Source organism: Gorilla gorilla, chromosome 18 (genome assembly GCF_029281585.2).
Source record: "Gorilla gorilla gorilla isolate KB3781 chromosome 18, NHGRI_mGorGor1-v2.1_pri, whole genome shotgun sequence".
Lineage (NCBI taxonomy): Eukaryota > Metazoa > Chordata > Mammalia > Primates > Hominidae > Gorilla > Gorilla gorilla.
Genome location: NC_073242.2, coordinates 37,385,311 through 37,407,224, shown reverse-complemented (window position 1 = coordinate 37,407,224; position 21,914 = coordinate 37,385,311). Strand labels below are relative to the sequence as shown.

Below are 21,914 nucleotides of genomic sequence, written 5' to 3'. Positions count from 1 at the left end.
GCTCCTTGAAAGGAAAGAAGAAACTGCTGAAAAATGAAAGCAGAAAGGAACACCACCAGGCTACTATTAGAGCATTTGGAATGCCCTGTCTCCAGGCATGAGCAGTATCTCAGGATGACAGTGGTGAAGAAACAAGTGCAGTCTCCAGCAGGCATGTCCAGCGAAGCTGAAGTGCTGAAAGCACTGAAGTCATTATCTGAACAGCACAAAGCTCTGGATGAAAAGGTGAGAGTGCGATTATGAGCAGCACTTGAAAGATGTAGTTTGTTAGAAGAAGAATTAGGTGTCACACACAAAGAGCTAATGATTCTTAAAGAACAGAATAGTCAGAAAAAAAAAACACTAACAGGTGGAGTGCTTAACATAAACCATGAACAAGAAAATACATCAAACATGAATGGAAAGAGATCTTCTGATGGTTCTTTAAGCTATGAGGAAGACCTTGCTAAAGTAAGTGTGGTCCAAGAAATCATAAACAGTCAAGGGAGCACAGCCAAATGAAAGAGCACCTGGCTGCCCTCTCCAGTCATGTGACAGAGCTGGAAGAGGATCTGAAAGATTTTCATCAAATCTAGAAAAGATTGCATCAAATTTGAAGAAATGAACTCCAAATTGCAAGAAGATGTCCATAAAGCCATGGCCCAAAAGGAAGACATGAAGAGAGAATCACTACTCTTGAAAAATGTGACCTTGCTGGTCGACCTTAGACATTGCCCTTGGCCAAGTGGCAGGCTTGCTGATCATGGTCCTGGCTACTGAACAAAACTTGCCACATCCCACTGTAGACTTAGCTATAACCCACTTGGCCTTTGTCCTGTCACTAGGACCATCTGCCAAGAACAGAGGACAACTTATACCCACCTAAGTCTTAGGTGACATACATGCAGAATTTGGTCCTGTCTGTGACACATGAATCAGGCAAAACCCACCTTCTTCACCTCTCACCCATGGTCTGGAAAAAAAGTCCTGCCCACACAGAGATTCTCAGGGGAAAAAATCTATCTGTGGTTCTATATATAGGACCATCAACAATTATCTGAATGTGGACCTGAAGTGGCACTGTAACCTGGCTCCAGCTGCATGCAGCCACAGTTCAGGAGCAGTTATGCTTAACCTGAGACATCCCTGAAGGCACACACATCTGTGTCCATAAAGGCATGACTGCTAACATTAGTCTCATTGTGAATCTTAAAGCAGCTCTGTAACCTAGGTGACTTGGGTGCTGCTAAAGGTATTCAGTTTTATAAGGGAAGCAAACCATAAAAGTTCAGAAAATCTGCAGCCTAACAATGCGATAGAAAAGAAAATACCATTTTCTGAGAAGAAATTCAGGCCAGCTGCAGATATTTCCATAAGTAACGAAGAGCCGAATGTTAATCACCAAGATAATGGGGAAAATGTCTCCAGGGCATGTCAGAAGTCTTCATGGCAGCCCCTCCCATCACAGGCCCAGAGGTGTAGGAGGAAAAGGTGGTTTCCTGGGTCAGGCCCAGGGTCCCCATGCTGCCTGCAGCCTAGGGACTTGGTGCTCTGCATCCCAGCGGCTCCAGCAGTGGCTGAAAGGAGCCAATACAGAGCTTAGGCTGTGACTTCAGAGGGTGCAAGCCCCAAGCCTTGGCAGCTTTCACGTGGTGTTGAGCCTGTGAGTGTACAGAAGTCAAGGATTGGGGTTTGGGAACTCCCGTTTAGATTTCAGAGGATACACAGAAATGCCTGGATGCCCAGGCAGAAGTTTGCTGCAGGGGCAGGGCCCACAGGGAGAACCTCTGCTAGGGCAGTGCAGAAGGGAAATGTGGAGTTGGAGCCCCCACACAGAGTCCCTACTTGGGCACAGCCTAGTGGAGCTGTGAGAAGAGGGCCACTGTCCTCCAGACCCCAGAATGGTAGATAAACCGACAGCTTGCACTGGACACCTGAAAAAGCTGCAGACACTCAATGCCAGCCAGTGAAAGCGGCCAGGAGGGTGGCTATAACCTGAAAGCCACAGGGGCAGAGGTGCCCAAGGCTGTAAGAGCCCACCTCTTGCATCAGCATGACCTGGATGTGAGACATGGAGTCAAAGGAGATCATCTTGGAGCTTTAAGATTTGACTGCCCTGCTGGATTTCGGACTTGCATGGGGCTTATAGCCCCTTTGTTTTGGCCAATTTCTCCCATTTGAAATGGCTACCCAATGCCTGCACCCCCAATGTATCTAGGAAGTAACCAACTTGCTTTTGATTTTACAGGCTCACAGGCAGAAGGGACTTGCCTTGTCTCAGATGAGACTCTGGACTGTGGACATTTGAGTTAATGCTGAAATTAGTTAGGACTTTGGGGGACTATTGGGAAGGCATGATTGTGTTTTGAAATGTGAGGACATGAGATTTGGGAGAGGCCAGGGGCGGAATGATATGGTTTGGCTGTGTCCCCACCCAAATCTTATCTTGAATTCCCATGTGTTGTGGGAGGGACCTGGTCGGAGGTAACTGAATCATGGGGGCAGGTCTTTCCTGTGCTAATCTTGTGACAATGAATAAGTCTCAGGAGATCTGATGGTTTTATAAAGGGGAGTTTATCTGCACAAGCTCCCTCTCTTTTTGCCTGCTGCCATCCATGTAAGACGTGACTTGCTCCTCCTCGCCTTCCACTGTGATTGTGAGGCCTCCCCAGCCATGTGGAACTGTAAATCCATTAAACCTCTTTCTTTTGTAAATTACCCAGTCTTGGGTATGTCTTTATCAGCAGTGTGAGAACAGACTAATACACCATCCAAGACCACCTCAGCCTGGATTTTGTTGTCCGTATCATTATCAGCATTTTGGTCAAAACCATTCAACAAGTCTCTAGGGAGTTCCAAACTTTCCCACATTTTCCTGTCTTCTTCTGAGCCCTCCAAACTGTTCCAATCTCTGCCTGCTACCCAGTTCCAAAGTTGCTTCCATATTTTCAGGTATCTATCTTTTCAGCAGCACCTCACTCTACTGGTACCAATTTACTGTATTACTCCGTTTTCATAACTGCTGATAAAGACACAGCCAAGACTGGGCAATTTACAAAAGAAAGAGGTTTAGTGGACTCACAGTTCCACATGGCTGAGGAGGCCTCACAATCATGGTGGAAGGTGAAAGGCACATCTCACATGGCAGCAAACAAGAGAAGAGAGCTTGTGCAGGGAAACTCTCCTTTATAAAACCATCAGATCTCGTGAGACTTATTCACTATCACAAGAATAGCACAGGAAAGACCCGCCCCATCATTCAATTACCTCCCACTGGGTCCCTCCCACAGCATGTGGGAATTGTGGAAGCTACAATTCAAGATGAGATTTGGGTGGGGACACAGCCAAACCATATCAAATGCTAACGAAAAACACACAAAAAATTAAAAGTATAAATGTCACTGGAAATGGTAAATACATAGTGAAATTCAGAATACACTAATACCATAACGTTAGTGTACAAATCACTTTTAACTCTAGTATAAAAGCTACAAAATAAAAGCATTAAAATAAGTATACCTACAATAATTTGTTAATGAATACACAGTATAAAAAGTTATAAAGTATAACATATACAGTAATAAAATGTGTGAAAGGGAGAAAAACTGTGTTTTTTTTTTCCTATGGATAGATGTTAAATTGTTATCATCTTAAACTAGACTTTTACAAATATAAGATATTTTATCTAAGTCTCCTGATAACCTCTAGGAAAAAACCGTAGTAGATACACAAATGGAAAAAGCCATCAAAACATAAAAACAACAAAAACAAATCCAAAAATTAACAGAAGACAGCATGAGAAAAAAAGAAACTATAAAACAGAAAACAATAAAACTGTAATAGTAAATCCTTATGTATCAGTAATTACTTTACATATAAAGAGATTAAATTATCCAATAAACAGATACTGGTATAGACTGAATGTCACCTCCAAAATTTAGGATAAAATTTAATAGCCATTGTGATGGAATTAAGAGGTGGGATCTTTAAGAAGTGGTTAGGCCATTGGGACTCTGCCCTCATGAATTAATGTCCTTATGGGAGTGTGTTAGTTATCACAAAAGTGAGTCTGTTATAAAAGGGAGCTCTCTTCTCCCTCAGGCCTTTGGCCATGTTACTATGCAGCAAAAAGGCCTTCACCAGATAACAATGTCATTTTCTTTGCCTTCCAAGCTCCTGGAATCATGAGCCAAATAAACTTCCTCTGTTTATAAATTAGCCAATCTGTGGTATTCTATTATAGAAAACAAAACAGACTAGAATAAACACAGAGTGGCTAAATGAATTTTTTTAAACTAACAGTATGCTGCTTACAAGAGACTCACTTTTGATTTAAGGACAAACATAAACTTAAAGAATAGAAACCATAGTGCATGCAAACAACAACCAAGAATCAGGAGTGGTTGTTGGTTATATTAGACAAAACAGACTTCCATGCAAAAATCTGTCACAAGAGGAAAGGAGTTCACTACATGATGATAAAGAAGTTAATTTGTTAAGAGGATATAGAAATTAAAACTATGTATGCACCCAACACTGGAGCACCCAAATATATAAAGCACACATTAACATATCTGTGGTGAGAAAATGAAATGCAATAACAGGGAACTTCAATGTCCTATTTAGAACAAAGCATGGAATATTTAGAGAGAAAACTAATAAAAAAAAGAGTTCACCTGTATAACACCATAAACTAAATAGACAATATTTTATCAAACAGTATGAGAATACACATTCTTCTCAAGAATACATGGAATATTCTCCAGGATAGATCATATGTTAAACCAAAAATAGAAAACAAGTCTTTTTAAATTTAGGATTAAAATTATATCAAGTTTTTGATCATAATGGTGTAAAACTAGAAAATCAACAGCAGGAGGAAAACTAGAAAGCTCACAAATGTGTGTGATACAGTGTGGATGTTTAGTCTCCCACCACAAAACTCATGTTGAAAAGTAATCCCCAATCTTGAAGGTGGAACCTAATATGGGGTGTTTGAATAATAGGGGCAGATCCCTCAAGAATTCTTTGGTGCTGTCCTTGATAGTGAGATGTTATGAGAGCTGGTTGTTTAAAAGTGTGTAGTACCTCCCAACTTAGTCTGGTGCTCCTGCTCTTGCCATGTGACTGCCTGTTCTCCCTTTACCAATTCCCCTGATTGCAAACTTACTGAGGCCCTCGCCAGAAGCCAAGCAGATGCTGGTGCCATGCTTCTGTACAGACTGCAGAACTGTAGACCAGTTAAATCTCTTTTCTTTATAGACTAGACTAATACAGTGTTGACATTAAACAACATGCTTCTGAACAACCATGAAATCAAAAGGGAAATAAAAAATTGTCTTGATACAAATGAAATTGGAAACACAAGAAACCAAAACTTCTGAGATGTAACAAAAGCAGTTCTAAGACAGAAGTATAAAATGATAAAGTTCTACAATAAGGAAAACAAAGATCTCAAATAAACAATCTAACTGTAATCCTCAAGGAGCTTCATCAAGAAGAACAAAATAATCCCAATGTTGGCATAATTATGGAAATAATAAAAATTAGAGCAAAAAGAGAAAGAGACTAGAAAAATAAAAAATATCAAAAAACTAAGAGTCTTTAAAAAAAAACAAAATGAACAAACTTTTCCTAGATTATCCAAGGGAAAAAAAAGAGACAGGACTCAAAAAGTTATTAATGAAAAAGCAGTCATTCCAGCTGATATCATAGAAAGAAAAAAAATAAGAAACTATTATGAACAATTACATAACAAAAAAAGATAACTTAGAAGAAATTGATTCTTAGAAAGAACACCACACTGTGAAGAAACAGAAATACCCAAAAGACTAATAATGAGAAAGAAGACAGAAGTACTCAGAAATCTTCCAATTTAAAAAAAATCCCATGACCAAATGACTTCATGGGTAAACTGTATCAAGCATTTAAAAAAGCAATGTCAACACTTTTCAAACTCTTCCAAAAAACTAAAAGAAAAAAGCACTTTCAAACTCATTTTATGAGACCACCAACATCTCATACTGAAGCCAGATAAGGACACTACAAAAAAGGAACAAAACAATATTCCTTATAAAGATACAAGCAAAAATTATCAACAAAATACTAGATACCAAATTCAAAAACACATTAAAAGGATCAGACATCATTATCAAGTAGGATTTATCCCTGAGATGCAAGAATGTTTTAACATACACAATTTAAATGATATACCACAATAACAAAAAGATGAAAATCATATAATCCTCTCAAAAAATTTATTAAAAGCCTATAACAGAAGTAAATATATTTTCATAATAAAAACTCCAAACAACATACATACAAAAGTATCCATCTCAACAGAGTAAACAGTGAAATGCTGAAAGTTTCCTCTAGTATCAGAAACAAGACAGGGGTGCCCAATCTCAACACTTCTATTCAACATAGTAGTGAGAAATCAAGCCAGAACAATTAGGTAAGAAAAAGAAACAAAAAGGCATTCAAATCAGGAATAAAGAAGTAAAATTCTCACTGTTTACAGACGAAGTGATTTGAAGATACAGAAAACAATAAAGACTATACCAAACAAACAAAAAATAGAGCTAATATATCCATTCAGTAAAGTTGAGGCCACAAAAATATACAAAAATTAGTTGCATTTCCATATACTAACAATAAACTGAGAAAAAAGTTACAAAAAAATCTGATTTATAATAGTATCAAAATTTTTTTTTAATTTTATAACTTCATTTAACAAAAGAAGTGAAAGATCTGTCCAGTAAAATCTATAAAACACTGATGAAAGTAATTGAAAAAAACACAAATGGAAAAATATCCTTTCTTCATGGATTGGAAAAAATATTGCTAAAATGTCCATACTTCACAAAATGATTCACAGATCCAATGAAATCTGTATTGGCATTTTAATGGCATTTTTCACAGAAATAGAAAAAATTATAAAACTTCAATGGAATCACAAATAACTCCAAATAGCCCATGCAATCTTGAAAAAGAAGAATAAAGCTAGAGGCATCACACTTCTTCATTTCAAACTATCACACAGCTATACTAATCAAGAGTATGGTAGTGACGTAAAAACAGACACACAGACCAATGGAATAGAATACAAAAACCAGGAAGAAACCCATGTGCATACAGTCAACTATTACTTTGACAAGGGCACCAAGATACACAAAGGGGAAGTATAGTCTCTTCAACAAATAATGCTGAAAGAAAGTAGTCATCTGCAAAAGAATAAAATTTACTTATACTATGTACAAAAATTAACTCAAAAGAATTAACACTTAAATGCAAAACCAGAAACTGTATAACTTCTAGAACAAAGCATAAGGAACAATCTCTTTGACACTGGCCTTGGCAATAATTTTTCTGGCTATCACATCAAAAAATCACAAGCAACAAAAAGCAAAAAATAAAAACAAGTAGCATTAAATGAAACAAAAAAGTGTGTGTACAGCAAACACAGAACATGAAAAAGCGACCCAGGGACTGGGAGAAAATAGATCTGATAAGAGTTTTATATCCAAAAGATTAAGAATCTCACACAATTCGATAGAAAAAAAAAAAAAAAGTAAATCTGACAAAAATTTGCAAAGGACTCAAGTAGACATTTCTCAAAATATGACATGGAAGTGGCAAACAAGTTTATAAAAAGGTTCTCAATGTTATTATTCATCAGGAAAATGCAAGTAAAACCTTATTGAGATATCATCTCACACTTGTTAGTATAACTGCTGTCAAAGAGTCAATAAATAAATATTCACACTTGTTAGAATGACTGCTGTCAGAGTCAAGAAATATTAAGAGTCAGAGTGTGGAGAAAAGAAAACCCTTGTACGCTGTCAGTGGAAATGTAAATTGATTCAGCCATTATGAAAAATGGCATGAAGGCACCTCAAAAAAAATTAAAAATAGTATTATATGAACCTTCAATGCTACTTCTAATTGTATAACCAAAGGAAATAAAATTATATGTCAAAGATATATCTGTACCCCTATGTTCTAGCCAATTATTCACAATATATAGAATATTATTCAGACATAATGAAGAAGGTACTGCAATTTCTGACAACATGGATGAATAAACAAGGTAGACATTATGGTAACAAGTACAAACTTTCATTTACAAGATAAATTCTGAATATCTAATGTACAGCATTGTAAATATAGTTAATGATACTCTACGGTAGCAGTACCCAACCTTTTCAGCAGCAGGGACCAGTTTTATGGAAGACAATTTTTCCATGGATGGAGGTCGAGTCGGGGGTGGTTTTGGGATGAAGCTGTTTTACCTCAGATCATCAGGCATTAGATAGATTCTCATAAAAAGCACACAACCTAGATCTTTTGCATGCACAGTTCACAAAAGGGTTCACACTCCTATGAGAATCAAATGCTGCTGCTGATCTGAGAGGAGGCAGCGATCAGGCAGTAATGCTTGCTGGCCCAATGGTCACACCTCCTGCTGTGTGATCGGATTCCTCACAGGCCACAGACCACTACTATAGACCCCCGCACTATAGTATACTTGAGATTTGTTAACAGTGTGCATCTTAAGAGTTCTCACCACACACACAAAAATTGGCATCTAATGTGAGATGACTGATGTGGTAATTAACTTTGCTGTGTTAGTCATTACACAATGTGTATGTATATCAAATCATCAAGATGTAACCTTTAAATAGATAATATTTATATTGTGGAAAGAATCATATGTCTAGAAAGAAAAAAAAGGAACTAAAGGACACATTCTCAGTAAGCTTCATACTGAACCAGACAAAATTATAGAATGATAGTTATTAAGATACAAGGCAACAGTTTAGAGTTTATTATATACTGGACAATGTTCTAAGCTCCCCATAGACAAAAATTTAGATAAGAAGTCTACATAATAAGTAATACACATTAAACTATTTTACATTTGTGGAATTTGTGCCTATAGAGTTTAAATTTCTCATCTTAGTTCAGGTGAGGAAAAATGATAAGTTGAAGTGAAACATAAGATTAGATTTTCTTAGATTTGGGAAGATGCCTTGTATTTTCATAAAATTACTGCATCTTAATTTCTACAGGATCACCTCGGAAACCACAATACGATTAAAAATTAATGTATCAGAAAATATGTGACATCTATCCACAGAATTCCTGAGACTTCTGAAAAAAATTCCACTGTCCATCACTCTCCTCACACACTTCTGACATGAGGCAAAACCAGAACTTTAGAAGTGGTTTCACATAGAGGTAGAAACATGCACAGACTTTCCCAGAGCCCCCAAATCAATGGAAGAACAGTCAGATCACGCAGGCCCTCACAGGCCAAGGGGAGCACTTTGGCTGTCACTGTGAATATGATGGCGGATCACAGAAGAGGAAGGAGAATCATCAGATAATTCAAGAGCATGGGACAGAAGATGTCCCTCTTTGACAGCAAGGGAAAGAAATAATGCCAGGTGTCTCAAAAATCATTTCCATTGGAGAACTTCCCAATCCACACTTCAAGGTCTGGTTCTTTCTTGACTTCTGGACCTCTCGCCCATGTCATCTACTTCATTCGCTCCCACCTACCTGGCTGGATGGCTACTGTCTCCTCACTCTTCACATTCCAAGGCTCTTTCCTTTGTTCCAAAAAGGTGATCAGGTCCGGCTTAGAGACAACAAGACCTGTTTTATTGGAAAAATTCACATGACTCTTAATGAGGGTTCTTTTTATTTTTTATTTTTATACTTTTTTTTGGCCCCACAGGACAGGATTAATTTCTAACTTAGTACTGTGCTCAGTAGAAAAAATAAGACATTATAGAAGATTCTTGAAAAGTATTTCTCAAAATACTGTTTCCTACTAGCTTCTTTAGAATATTTAGGAAGCATTTTAAATCTGGGGATCCTGAGCTTCTCCTGCAAATCTGACTGAATCAAAAACAAACAAAAAAAATTGGATTTTAAAGTGTAAGCAACAATAGTTTATGTCAACCAATTTCTAGAATCACGACTAGAGTGAAACTTGTACATCACCTCAAATAAAAAGGCAAATGTCAAAATCAAACATTATGAAATTTTTTCTACTTCAACAAAACCCCTATTTTTTTCCTGAAAACAAGAATCTAAAACTAACTCATACAAAGCACAAGATCCCAAGGGACACTCTGAAAAGAAAAGAAAGAAAACTCTTAGTTATTAGATATTCCGAAGGCAAGTTATCCTCACCCAGAGAGACCAGGTTTCTGTAGTTTTCTAACATCACATCCTGATACAAATTCTTCTGAGCTGGTTCCAGGTGTTCCCACTCCTCCAAAGAGAATTCTACGGCCACATCCCTGAATGTCAACAGTCCCTGAAATAAAAATAAAGAATACAATGACCATGTGGCCATGGCAGAGTTCTTCATTTGTCCCAAGATGAAATGACAGTTATTGGTTCTGACCTATATGAGTGACCTGAATTATTCAGTAAGATCATTTTTAACACAGTAATATTTTCTAATGTAGTCTCAAACTCTGTGGAAAGAAAATAACATAAAATCCACAAAACTAGTGTAGATATTTATATCAAATGTAAAATATAAAACTAAGGCATCAACACAGGAATATACATTTTTGGGTGCTATATTTACATCATCCAGAATCAGCTGTGTATAATTCTCAGGTGCAAAAGTCATGGTGACTTAGAGGCATACTTCTCAAATTGTATAGTATACAACAATAAACTGGAGATCTTCAAAGGCAGAGTCTGATTCAGGAGATCTGGATTTTGAGTTTCTACATTTCCTTATTTTTTAATTTTTAATTTTGACACAGGGTCTCGCTCTGCCACCCAGGCTGGAGTGCAGTGGTTGAATCTTGGCTCACTGCAGCCTCAACCTCCTGGGCTCAGGCGATCCTCCTGTTTCAGCCTCCTGAGTAGCTAAGGCTACAGGCATGAGCCACCATGGCTGGCTGAGTATCTGCATGTCTAACAAGTTCACCAGTAGTGTTAATGCTTCAGGCCCCAAAGCCACTTTTGAATAGCAGAGAGGTCGAACACTGAGGAAAGAATTCAGGCATGATGTGAAACTGAGAGTTTTATGAAATTTACAAGTTATAACAGCTAGAATGGTAGTAATCCTTTTTGAACATGCACAATATATCAGATATCATCCTAAAAGTTGTTTACATATATAAAACCCAATAAATAATCTATGAGAAAAATTATATTCTTCCTCTTATATAAAAATTATTTTCCAAATATTTGCTACATAGTAGTTTGTATTTTGCCTCAGTTTATCGGATTTAGAATTTATCTCAAAGGGACATACCGGCCAATATACAGAGACAACCTTAACAGAATGTTCAGAGAAGATTTCGTAACTGAGTAATGAAAACAAGTTAAGAAAGCAGCCACACAATAGTGATCGAATAATGCTTTCATTTTATGTGCATATGTGCACATAATGGTAACTATATACACACTAAAAGTAAGAGAATATTTCTGTGTAAATAAGATTTAAAAATACTTTAAATTGTATAAAAACTATAAAACTCTTTGTGGGTGATGCCTTTTTTGTGATGCCTTTATAAAGACCAATACACACAATGAAATAAAGTAAAGGCTCTTGTTTCTGAGTCTGGTATTTTTTTTTTCAAGTTTTTGTTATGTTTATTCTATGTGCTATTATATATTTTAGAATTTTAAGACAGACATATTTGTTATATGTTAATTCTTGTTCTTTCTCTGAAAATATAGAGAATAAATAAGCATATGCTTGTGACATGAGATGAAATAAAATGGAAACCTACAGAACTGAGACCTGCTTCAGAACTTCCAGTCTTAAAAGCTGTTATCTCCTGTCAACAAATGTGAGAGCCTTTACTCTGCAAAGAAAGCTACAAGCAAAGGGAAACCAAAAAGAAATGAGAGTCTCTGGATTAAATGTGATGGTTTATAGACATCACTCAGTAAATCCTCCCTCCTAGATACTCATTACAAAGAGAAAAATGATTAACTTCATAGCGAAGGAATCTGACAGAGAGCACCTGCACCAAGTGAATGAAGTTAGCATCGTCTGTAATAAGACAAATTGGTATCAGTGCTAATGCACAGATGGGCCCATAATCATTGCTGTGATATGGGCGGAGGGGAACAGTAAATCATAATCTTAATATAATCATAAAAAAAAATCTGTGGGGGAAGATACAGGTGACCATAGATCTTCAAACTGGTTATGTGACCCTACTTAGAAGCCTGGGCTGAGAATCACTTAGCTAAGCATTGCCTCTCAAGGTTCAATACGCATACATATCATTTGGTATTCTGGGCCCCCTCTAAGTAATGTGATTCTGCAGGTTTGGAAAGTTTCCATGAACTGGCTTCTTTAACAAGTCCCTTGTCAATGCTGATGTTGCTCCTCCTAGACCCATTATCAATAGCACTCAGCTAGAGGAAGCAGACACAGCACACAGAGTCCCTTACAACCAATACTTTAATCACAACAAAAATACTTTTCGTTCACAGCGAGGACCACCAACCACTGTCCTGAAAGATCACACCCTTTGCCAGCCATTTAAAGTCTACAGATACAGAGACTGGAGAAGACAGTTATGTCTAAGTCAGCATTTGGAAAACAGCATGGATACATGCATTAAAGCAGTGTTTATTGAGCTTGTACTATGTGCTCACAGTATGCACTGTGCTGGGAACATCACATGGTGTGAGTTAAGCCATATAATCCCCTGGGATGTGGGTCCTAAGTATTCCATAATTCCCAGCAGGATTTAGATAATGGCTCAGCCTTTCTATTTCTTCTTGTTTCCCTATCACTATAATAGCTAACTATAGACAGATGGGAGGGATACAGAAAGGAAGGAGTCAAGTTTAGTTCACAAGAATTTCTCCACTGGGCACGGTGGCTCACGCCTGTAATCCCAGCACTTTGGGAGGCCAAGATGGGTGTTATCACTTGAGGTCAGGAGTTCAAGATCAGCCTGGTCAACATTGTGAAACCCTGTCTCTACTAAAAATACAAAAATCAGCTGTGCATGGTGGCACACCTATAATCCCAGCTACTCGGGAGGCTGAGGCAGGAGAATCATCTGAACCGGGAAGGCAGAGGTTGTGTGAGCCGAGATGACACTATTCCAGCCTAGGCAACAGAGTGAGATTCGGTCTCAAAAAAAAAAAAAAAAGAAGAAGAAAAAGAATTTCTCATTATTCTCTTTATATCTTTATACTGACTTTGTTACAACTTGTGAAGCAACTACTGGATCTGCAGAAATGAAAAAGAAGTTGCCAGGTGGAATGTTTCTAAAGGTACTGGTTTCAATAAGAAAAAAATTTAATTTTCAAATAATTTTGAAAAAGTGAGTCCTGTGCTCCCATTTACCTGCTTTTGGGTTTGGGGAAATTGTGAGCACCACCTCTGAAGAGATGGCAGCAGCGGCCACCCAGAAGTCTGATCTCCTCTAGTCAGTTCTATGAGGGGAGGCTCCAGGGTAGGGACAGACCTGGACCAGGCTCAGAAGAGGCTGGATTTGGGCAGAGCTGGGGCAGGGGCTGGGCTAGGCTTCTCATCTCTACATTGCTGCTTTATTTTCAGCTGTCTTTCCTAAGCCTGACCAACAAGAACTTGACTCCCATGGTTTGCCTTGTTTAAATAGTTTAAGCTTCATCCTATTTTGTAACATGCAACAACAAGCAATTTAACCAAAACACGTAGGGCTTTCTACGAAAATTATATTAGTAGCTACATAATTATCTTTAACAAGAAAAAAGCAATATAAATAATAATTATAATAACAACTCTTTTGTCCACAGGTGGCCCTTCAGGTGGTGACATCAGAATTCACAACGTCAACATAAGGGCAGTGTCCCAAATCAAGCCCAAGTTCCCTGTACACCTCCATTCTTGCTCCTGACCACATGATGTTGAATTCAACCATTATCCGTCTGCTTTAGACTGAAAGTTCCTGGATGGTAGGGACTATGGCTGCTGCATCTGTTTTCCTAGTGGCCATATGAAATGGAAGCAATTGGTTTACCTATCAGTATGAGTCTCCAGGCCTCCTCCTTGTATTTCACCCACACATTAGAAAACTGGAGCAACTCCCACTTGGATACCAAATAAGGAGATTCCTTCTGTTAAAAAAGAAACAAACCCTGATGACTCATTCTTCTCCCTCTGAGACGGAAGCAAGATTAGCCCGTTGTCAGCCTGTCCCCTGCCTGCACAGGATATATAACCAAGTGTCCCCTAGGTGCTGGTGAGAGAGTCCCTGGTAACTGTGTGATGAAAACCCAATAGTGATTCAGGCAGGAAAGACTCAAGTTGTCCTTGTGGAACCAGAATAGAAAATTGAGTTGTCATAGTAGGGCCACAGATCCAGGATCCAGATATGTTATTACCCATACCTGATCAGCTGACTCTTGGGTACAAGAAAGGACAAGATTACCCTACTCCAGTAATACAGCTCACAGGTAGGCATAGCTTTACTCATGGCTCTGGACAGTGGTGGCCCCACCCTCCCTCTGCTAAGGTGCTGCTTTACACTTACAGATTCTGCCACGAGATTCTGTTTATAAAAAGGAACCACTCACAGAACTGCTGTAGCTCACTGGACAAGGTCTTGAAAACTCTGAGGGCCTCACTCCAAAAGTAGGGCTTTACAAAGTCCACGTTGATCTCTCACAATGCAGAAAATGTCCCCTGGATTTTCTATATATCCTGAGTCCAAAGTCTGGCCCTGTCTTGTGGATCCCAGGTGGAGATCAGCCTTTATGTGCAGACCCCAGGTGGAATCAATTCTTGTGATTGCTGTGCTCTGCAATTCTTGTGTATTGCTGTGAAGAAAACTAGAGGAGACAGCCCTTCAGGAAGGCTGCTCTCACACATCCTGGAGAACCTCAGGACCTGGGTTCAGAATTCACAGCTGCAGATTTAGGTGCTGGTGGCGCAGGGAAGTGGCATGCACCTTCTGCACATTCATGGGCATTTGGGCAAGAGGATGAGGGGAATGTTGAGATTCTCAGGCCTGCTCAATGTATGTGTGTGCCTGGTTGGTTTCCAGCCCCCATGGTCTCTGAATCAGTTTCAGGTCTGAAGATGCCAGGGGCATGGAAAGACAGAGCTGGAATGGCTAACTGATGCCCTGTAAACTTATTTTTATAGAAATCTAGTCAAACTGTTCTAGAAGCGACTGAAGATCCCAAGTAAGCAGAAAGACCATTCTGCCTGCAGATTTTAGGGGCAATGGGCACTTTGCTGCACAAATGTGGGTTGTGAACAGAAATCAAAGAGGGAAAGGACCCACTGGAGTGAAGTCTTACAGGCATCGTACAGGTTTATATTCTGTGTAGTAATTCTGGGCAATGTTTGAAAAATATAATGAAGAAGAAAATCATAAAATCATCTCCAACCCCAGAAAAACTATCCATAGTGGTAGAAAAGAAAGAAAACTGTTTTATGACATAATTAGCCCAGAATGTAAAGGAATGATAGGCAACCTGCTAAGAGATTAGAAAAATACCCACTGGTGAAAAGTCACCATAATTAGTCCTCAATAGAAGACCTGACAGCACCATTTGTCAGATAGAGTTCATCCTAAATTCACCTGGGAATTGGGAGCCCATCTGTGTTTTTTAATTGGCTATAGTCAAAGGAAAAATAAACTTCATGTCTTTATGACAGGCAGATTTGCAACTTGGAGCCAGGTGCCTGCCCTCCTAGAGAAACTGTAGGATATGGATTTATCTTCTTTGCTATTTACATTTTATATCAATGATTCCCAGTTCCTAGAGAAAGGCAGTACTGAGTCAAAAAGACTGGCAAATGGCCTATTTAGCTGTTAGAGTGATTTAGACAGGTTGTAAAACAGAAAAATAATTTACATATGAAAGTTTTCCAAAGTAAATGCTTTAAGAAAAAAAAAGAAAAATTTCTTTCCTTATTTTCAAGAAGGATTAAGTCTTGTATTTCTAATTTGTATTTGCTCTTACAACAGCCAGATCTAGGGCCATGGTCTTGAGCTCACAGACATCTGAGTTCCAATAGGTGCTGGATTCAGGCACCTGTGGGGTGACCTTGGGAACACTGTGTACACATAAAGAAGGGGCTTGTGGGGAAGTAAAAGGCAGAAGAGAGGAAGGTGCTATTGAGCCATGAGCAGGGGGCAGTACCAAGTTGGTGGAAGGACTGGTTTGTGCTACAGATACTGGCCCAGGTGGGGCTATGCTCTGACATATTCCTGGGTCCACGCAGGCAGATAAGATTATGATTGGATGGTCCACAAGCCTAGGTTGATGGAGAAACTAGGCTGCTGCTACGGATTCAGTGTCTGGGATTACAACAAGCCAGGAGTCCTCAGGCACTTGTGTGGGTTTTTGGCAGGAAACTTGAAGCAAAGGTGCTGTGGCTGCAATTCCTGACAGTCAAGCCTTCTCCTGGGATGGACGGGGACATGTCAATGCCTAGTTGGTATGTTCAGGAGTGGGTGGGAATCATGTGGTGGCAGCTGGGTCAGGGAGGGGGTCTCTTCTCAGAACTCCTTTCCTCTCAGTGTTCAGTCCCTTCTCACCCTAGCAGGAGACCTGGAATCAAAGGACAACGCACAGTGGGGCAGCCTGTGTGCAGAACACAGCCTCTCTTCCCACAGACACTTGGGAGTCTCTCTCCAGCCCAGGCCTCTGTGAGGTCTGTCTTCTGACATCAAATGTGTAGAGTTTGCTGAACACCAACCAATCCTCCAACATCAACTGGGTGCCAAAAACTTAATTCTGACACCACGCAGAGTCAGCGCAGGCCCCACAAGTTCTCGGCTCAGTCCCACAACACTGCCCCCACTTCAGATGCCAGTCACAATGCCTGGGGCCCTATCTATACTTCCAAGCTACTGCCTGTAAATCGAGGGCACCCATAACCCTATCCTTAAGTTCAATCATTTCAAAGATCTACTCAAATAACTCAGCAAATCACTTTACTTATGTTTATCAGGTTACCATAAGGATATAGTTCAGAACAGCCAAATGAGATAAATACGTATAGGGCAAAAAAAAAGTAGTGGGAAAAAATAGGAATAGTAACCTGGTAAATAGCTGTGATTAAAGAAATCCCCCATCTTTTGTGTTTTCCAAGAACAGCTTACTGCAAAAAACAACCCTATTATGACTTCGATGATGCTCCCTGATTTAGTCATCACAAAGCCACAGACTCTCCAAATTCCCCTTCTGACTCAGCTGAACAGTTCTGTCTTCAGTGTTCAGAATAAACTACTTAACAAAACTTTGTATTTTTCTCCAGGTTGCTGGACTTTGACACACTCACAGCCTGGTCAACATTCAACCCCTCCCTAAGCCCCTCCTAAGAACAGGCTGACATCAGAGTGAAACATTCTCTGATCTCGAATCTGATTTTGGCACCTTAATCCTGCCGTTCCCCTCCTACCTTCTGAGCTTGTTTGCTCCTCCCTGTGAAAGAAAGTCTTTGTCTGCCTAACCTTTGAGATCCACAAAGATCTTACAGCTGTTGCTTTCCCCCTGTTGCAATACTCCTTTAGAATTAAGGAACTTCTTACCTAAACCTGAATTTGTTCTATTTGACAAAATCAAATAAAATGTGGGGAAGGAACTGGAAACTTAATATTTTACCGCAAGCCTCAGTTAGTCTGGGGGAACACAGTGGTAGATTTGAGACTCTGCGTGCCACACATTAGGAAAACACAGGGGGAAAACCAGTTGTCGGGGCGGCGGGGGAGTGTTAAAATGATTAATGAGTAGGCGATTATATGGAAGTGGTTGTAGTGCCCTGGGTTTCTGGGAAGAAAAACCAAAATCAGGACAATAACAATTTCTACCCTCAGAAAGAGCCTCCCAACCCTCCTTCCATCCCAACCCCAAATGCCTCTTTCTGTGGATTTTCAGCTTTCAGCTTTCCAGGGCTCTGTAGCTTCTCAGTATAAAGGGCTCCTTCCATGGATGGGGTGAGCAGGCTGGGAAACCTGCAGGGGAAACTCCCCTGGAAGAACTAACTGGGCTTCAGTGACCTCTTCTTGCAGGCTCAAGACCAGGTTAGTTTGCACTCACTGAGCTCAGGCTTCTGCTTCCCAGTCAGGGTTATTCAATTAGTATTCAATGAGAATGCCCAGTGTTTGAAGAAAGCAAAACTACTCAAACAGTGTTTATAGAATAAAGGAAAGTGAAACGCCTTTATAATTTATACCTCAACAGAAAACACTAAAGTATCTATCCCTTTCAGACAATAAATAGGCCACTTACTTATTTCCATGATAACAGATCATTTAGTAAATAATCATATATAAACAATTCTAGCCAGTGCTACGTTCGGCATTAAAGCCATACATCCAAGGCCAGGCATGGTGGCTCATGCCTGTTATCCCAGCACTTTGGGAGGCCAAGGCGGGAGGATCACTTGAGCCCAGGAGTTTGAGACCACTCTGGGGGCAACACAGTGAGACCCACATCTTTACAAAAAGAAAAAACAAAATAGCCAGCCATGGCGCAGCACCCCTGTAAGTCCCATCTACTTGGAAGGCTGAGGTGGGAGGATCACTTGAGCCCAGGAGGTTGAGTGAGCTGTGATCACACCACTGCACTTCAGTCTGGGTGACAGAGGAGAGATCCTGTCTCCAAAAACAAAAAATAAAAAATAAACTCAACATCCAGACAAGAGGATAAAGAACAAAGATATCCACTGTCATAACTTCTTCACCCTACAAAAAAAAGAAACTGATGTTTTGATGAAACTATGCAATTCACCAATTTACCACACGTTGTTGTGAAAATGTATTCACTTTCTACAGCCAATAATGAAAGATTTTCTCTGTTTCTTTTCCCTGGCAGCATTTCCAAAAGGTGAGCCCCGAGATTCTGTTTTAAATTACTCCCAAAAAAAGAACAAATCTGAGAAACTTACTACACTCATTCTGCTGAAAAAAAAAGATAGTAAGAATTTTTAACAATGAAGTATGACTTGATATTTTAATTTTCTGAAATCCACCTTTCATGGCCTTGGAAATGTTTTTTATCTTTCAAGCTCTACTGATGAAATTTACACTAACTGAAAAACTGAAGTAGAAATAAATGAACAATCTAAGGCAGCAAACTCAGGCAGTGGTAATGCTGTTGGAATACAGACATATCTGGCTCAAGTGTCAAGTCAGGTCACGGTATCATTTGAGACATTCTCCTACCCCAATACTGCTCATTAAAATGCTCAGGGACCATCCTCCCAGGAGATCCTGCACTGTGCCCCATGGACACCGCAGCCGAGTTTGCACCACCTCACTGGGGTGGGGTTTTTGTTTTTTGGTCCTTTGGGAGTTTTTCTCCCTTCACAAATCTGAATGAATCTAGGGGGCAGGAATCATTTTTGACTGTTTCCTCTCAATACCAGCAAACGATTGGCTGACCAGCAATGTGTCTCCAAGGGATGAAAACTAGCTTTGAAGAAATAAAATCCTTATGTCCCAAGGGGTTATCTTTTTAGGTTAAGGGTGTCCCAGGAGATTTCTCTCAGCCCCAGGGCATCCAGCTGCTCCCCTGAGGGGCTACATTTCCATACCTTGGGCGGTCCTCTAACAGGAGGTGACCTGGGGCTGACAGTCACTAAACACTCCAGGAGACATGGCCACTGTGGGCATCTTGAGTCACCCCAGACAGTTCTGAAATTCAGGAACAGGAAAAGACTGGATAGAGGGTGGCTATACAGGGCCCTGTAAAGTTTCCAAAGCAAAACCTCAAGTCAAAAGACATTCTTTCTGATAACGTGTCTGTGCCTGGGGAAGACGAATGAAAAAGAGGCACAGTTTTTTTTGCAGTGGAGTGTCAGGGATTTTTTATTCTCTGCTTTCCTCTCACGTGAAATGTATACGAAAAAAACACAAATCTTTAAAAAAGTGTCATCCACTGCTCTGCGAAATCATGATTAATGAGTAAAATACTGTCTGAAATGTACAATAAATGACCAATAGTTAATAATGTGAACTGGAGAGGGGAAGTTAGCCTTTGGAAATGTCGGGAAGGAACTGGAAATTTAATATTTTATTGCAAGCCCAGTTAGACTGGGGGAACACAGTGGTGGACTTGAGACTCTGCGTGCTACACGTTAGGAAAGCGCAGGGGGAAAACCAGTTCCCCTGGGCAGTGTTAAGATGATTAATGAGCAGGCGATTATACGGAAGTGGTTATAGTGCCCCAGGTTTCTAGGGAGAAAAACCAAAACCAAACTCAAATGCTTTTCTTGTAAATTACAACTTTAGGGGAAAACAAAATTCAGACTTAACGAACCACAAAGCTCCAATTCACCTCCACCTGCATAGTCTAAATAAGGCAACTACAAACTGTACCCATCGGTTAATTTGGTCCGCTTCCTCATGCACCTTATAAAAACCTTTCCTTCAAGCCCCTCTGGGGATCTCCGAACCACAAACCAGGACTGCAGGCTTCCCATGTCACAAATCGCTATTTGCTCAAATTCTTCAACATTTTAACAGTGACTCCCTTTAATTCTGAAGAGGAGAAAGTAGTGACTGAGGACCCCACAGGGCACGGTTTCTTCCCCACACACCGAACCTGGGTCTCCCCTGAGACGCTCCCGTCCTCACCGCACAATCTGGGGGAGTCGCGGGGCTGCGACGCGGAGCTGCCCAGAGAGGGCTCCGGCCAGGGACGAGGTCGCTCTGCGGGGTCGGGATGGGACAGGACACGCGGGGTCCCGGCTGCCGGCCTGGCCGCCATCTTGCAGCGGAGGGGACCGAGGGCCGAGCTGCACCAGTTGGGACTCGGGGCCCAGACCCCGAAGCTGACTGCGGGGAGGCCCGGGTGCCCCTACAGCGGGTTCCCGCCGCTTCCGACCACCGCCCTCCCTCCCTCTGGGGACCCCCGACCCCGCACACTCACCATTTCCCAGCTTCCGGGATGCCCTGGCGTCTTAGCTACGAATCTCCCAGTGCCTGCAAGTCGCAGAGCAACAGAGGTTCTGTTTATTCTCAGAACGCGAAGCCGCCTGGGCCTCCCAGAACGAAAGACTCGGAGATGTGGCGATGAGACCCGAGCTCTAACTGGAGCCGACGAAGGCCCCCGCCAAATCCCGGAAGCCGCCCCTGCTCTCCGGCTTCACTCCTGATTGGACGGTTTCCACTCCAGCGCCCCTGATTGGATAAAGCTCCATGCCCCGCCCCCTCATTATTAGTGCCTTTTTTTTTTTTTTTTTTTTTTTTTTTTTTGAAAGGGAGACTGGCTCATTGAAGTGGGGCCGCCTGCTGCGGGTATTACGGCTAATTAAGGGGTGAGCTGCGACTTGAAATGCACTTGCTCTTTCCCTTACCTGGTTCTGCTTGTATAAGACATCTTATTAGCTAATTAAGTTTAAGAAGAAGTATATTTAGACACCTTTAAAGCAAGAAAGACCCTCATCCCGTCCCTTAGCACCTCTCTTACCGCACTGTACCCCACTGCTAACGCCACCGTGGGAGGGGGCCCCTCAGCTGGGAACAGAAGGCCGTACACTTCATTCACGTATTTTCAATTAGGCCCTCGCATGATACGTAGACTGAACCAGTGCAAAAGCATCTTATAGGGGCATGCAGGATGGGGTCCCAGGAGGATGTTGCGGGCCGTGGTGGAACGTGGAAGAGGGGCTGGCCTATTCTTCTAATCTACAATTCTGCCCGCATCTCCTGGAGTCTGCATCACTGGTAACGGGGCCGCTGACTGTCCGTCTGTCTCTCCTTCTCAATCCCTTCAAGCTCAGGGAAGAAGGGTCCTTGGCAGCGACAGGGCTGGGAGCTCAGTTCCTCTGGGCCGTGCTGGCTCAGGCTCTGTGGCCACGGACTCCTCAGCCCTACCTCTGGTTTTTGTTTTTGTTTTGAGACAGGGTCTCACTCTATTGCCCAGGCTGGTGCAGTGGTGCAGTCATGGCTCACTGCAGCCTCCGGGGCTCAAGCAATCTTCCC

General features: G+C 40.9%; 1 protein-coding gene across 2 annotated transcripts in view; it reads right to left on the bottom strand.

Moving 5' to 3' along the window:
* ZNF267 (zinc finger protein 267) overlaps nucleotides 1-21,096 on the bottom strand; it is a 43,598-nt gene extending 22,502 nt beyond the window's left edge. Inside the window, exons 1-4 of one of the 2 annotated variants that reach the window (XM_063700169.1) lie at nucleotides 20,860-21,042; nucleotides 13,989-14,085; nucleotides 10,183-10,309; nucleotides 9,544-9,639 (exon numbers count right to left, since the gene is read on the bottom strand). In XM_063700169.1, the coding sequence (XP_063556239.1) occupies nucleotides 9,544-9,639; nucleotides 10,183-10,216 (130 nt within the window). In that variant the 5' untranslated portion in view covers nucleotides 10,217-10,309; nucleotides 13,989-14,085; nucleotides 20,860-21,042. Of the gene's footprint in view, nucleotides 1-9,543; nucleotides 9,640-10,182; nucleotides 10,310-13,988; nucleotides 14,086-20,859 lie in introns of both variants that reach the window. The other variant, XM_019012635.3, reaches the window with a different exon arrangement.
* Between the last annotated feature and the right edge of the window lie 818 nt (nucleotides 21,097-21,914).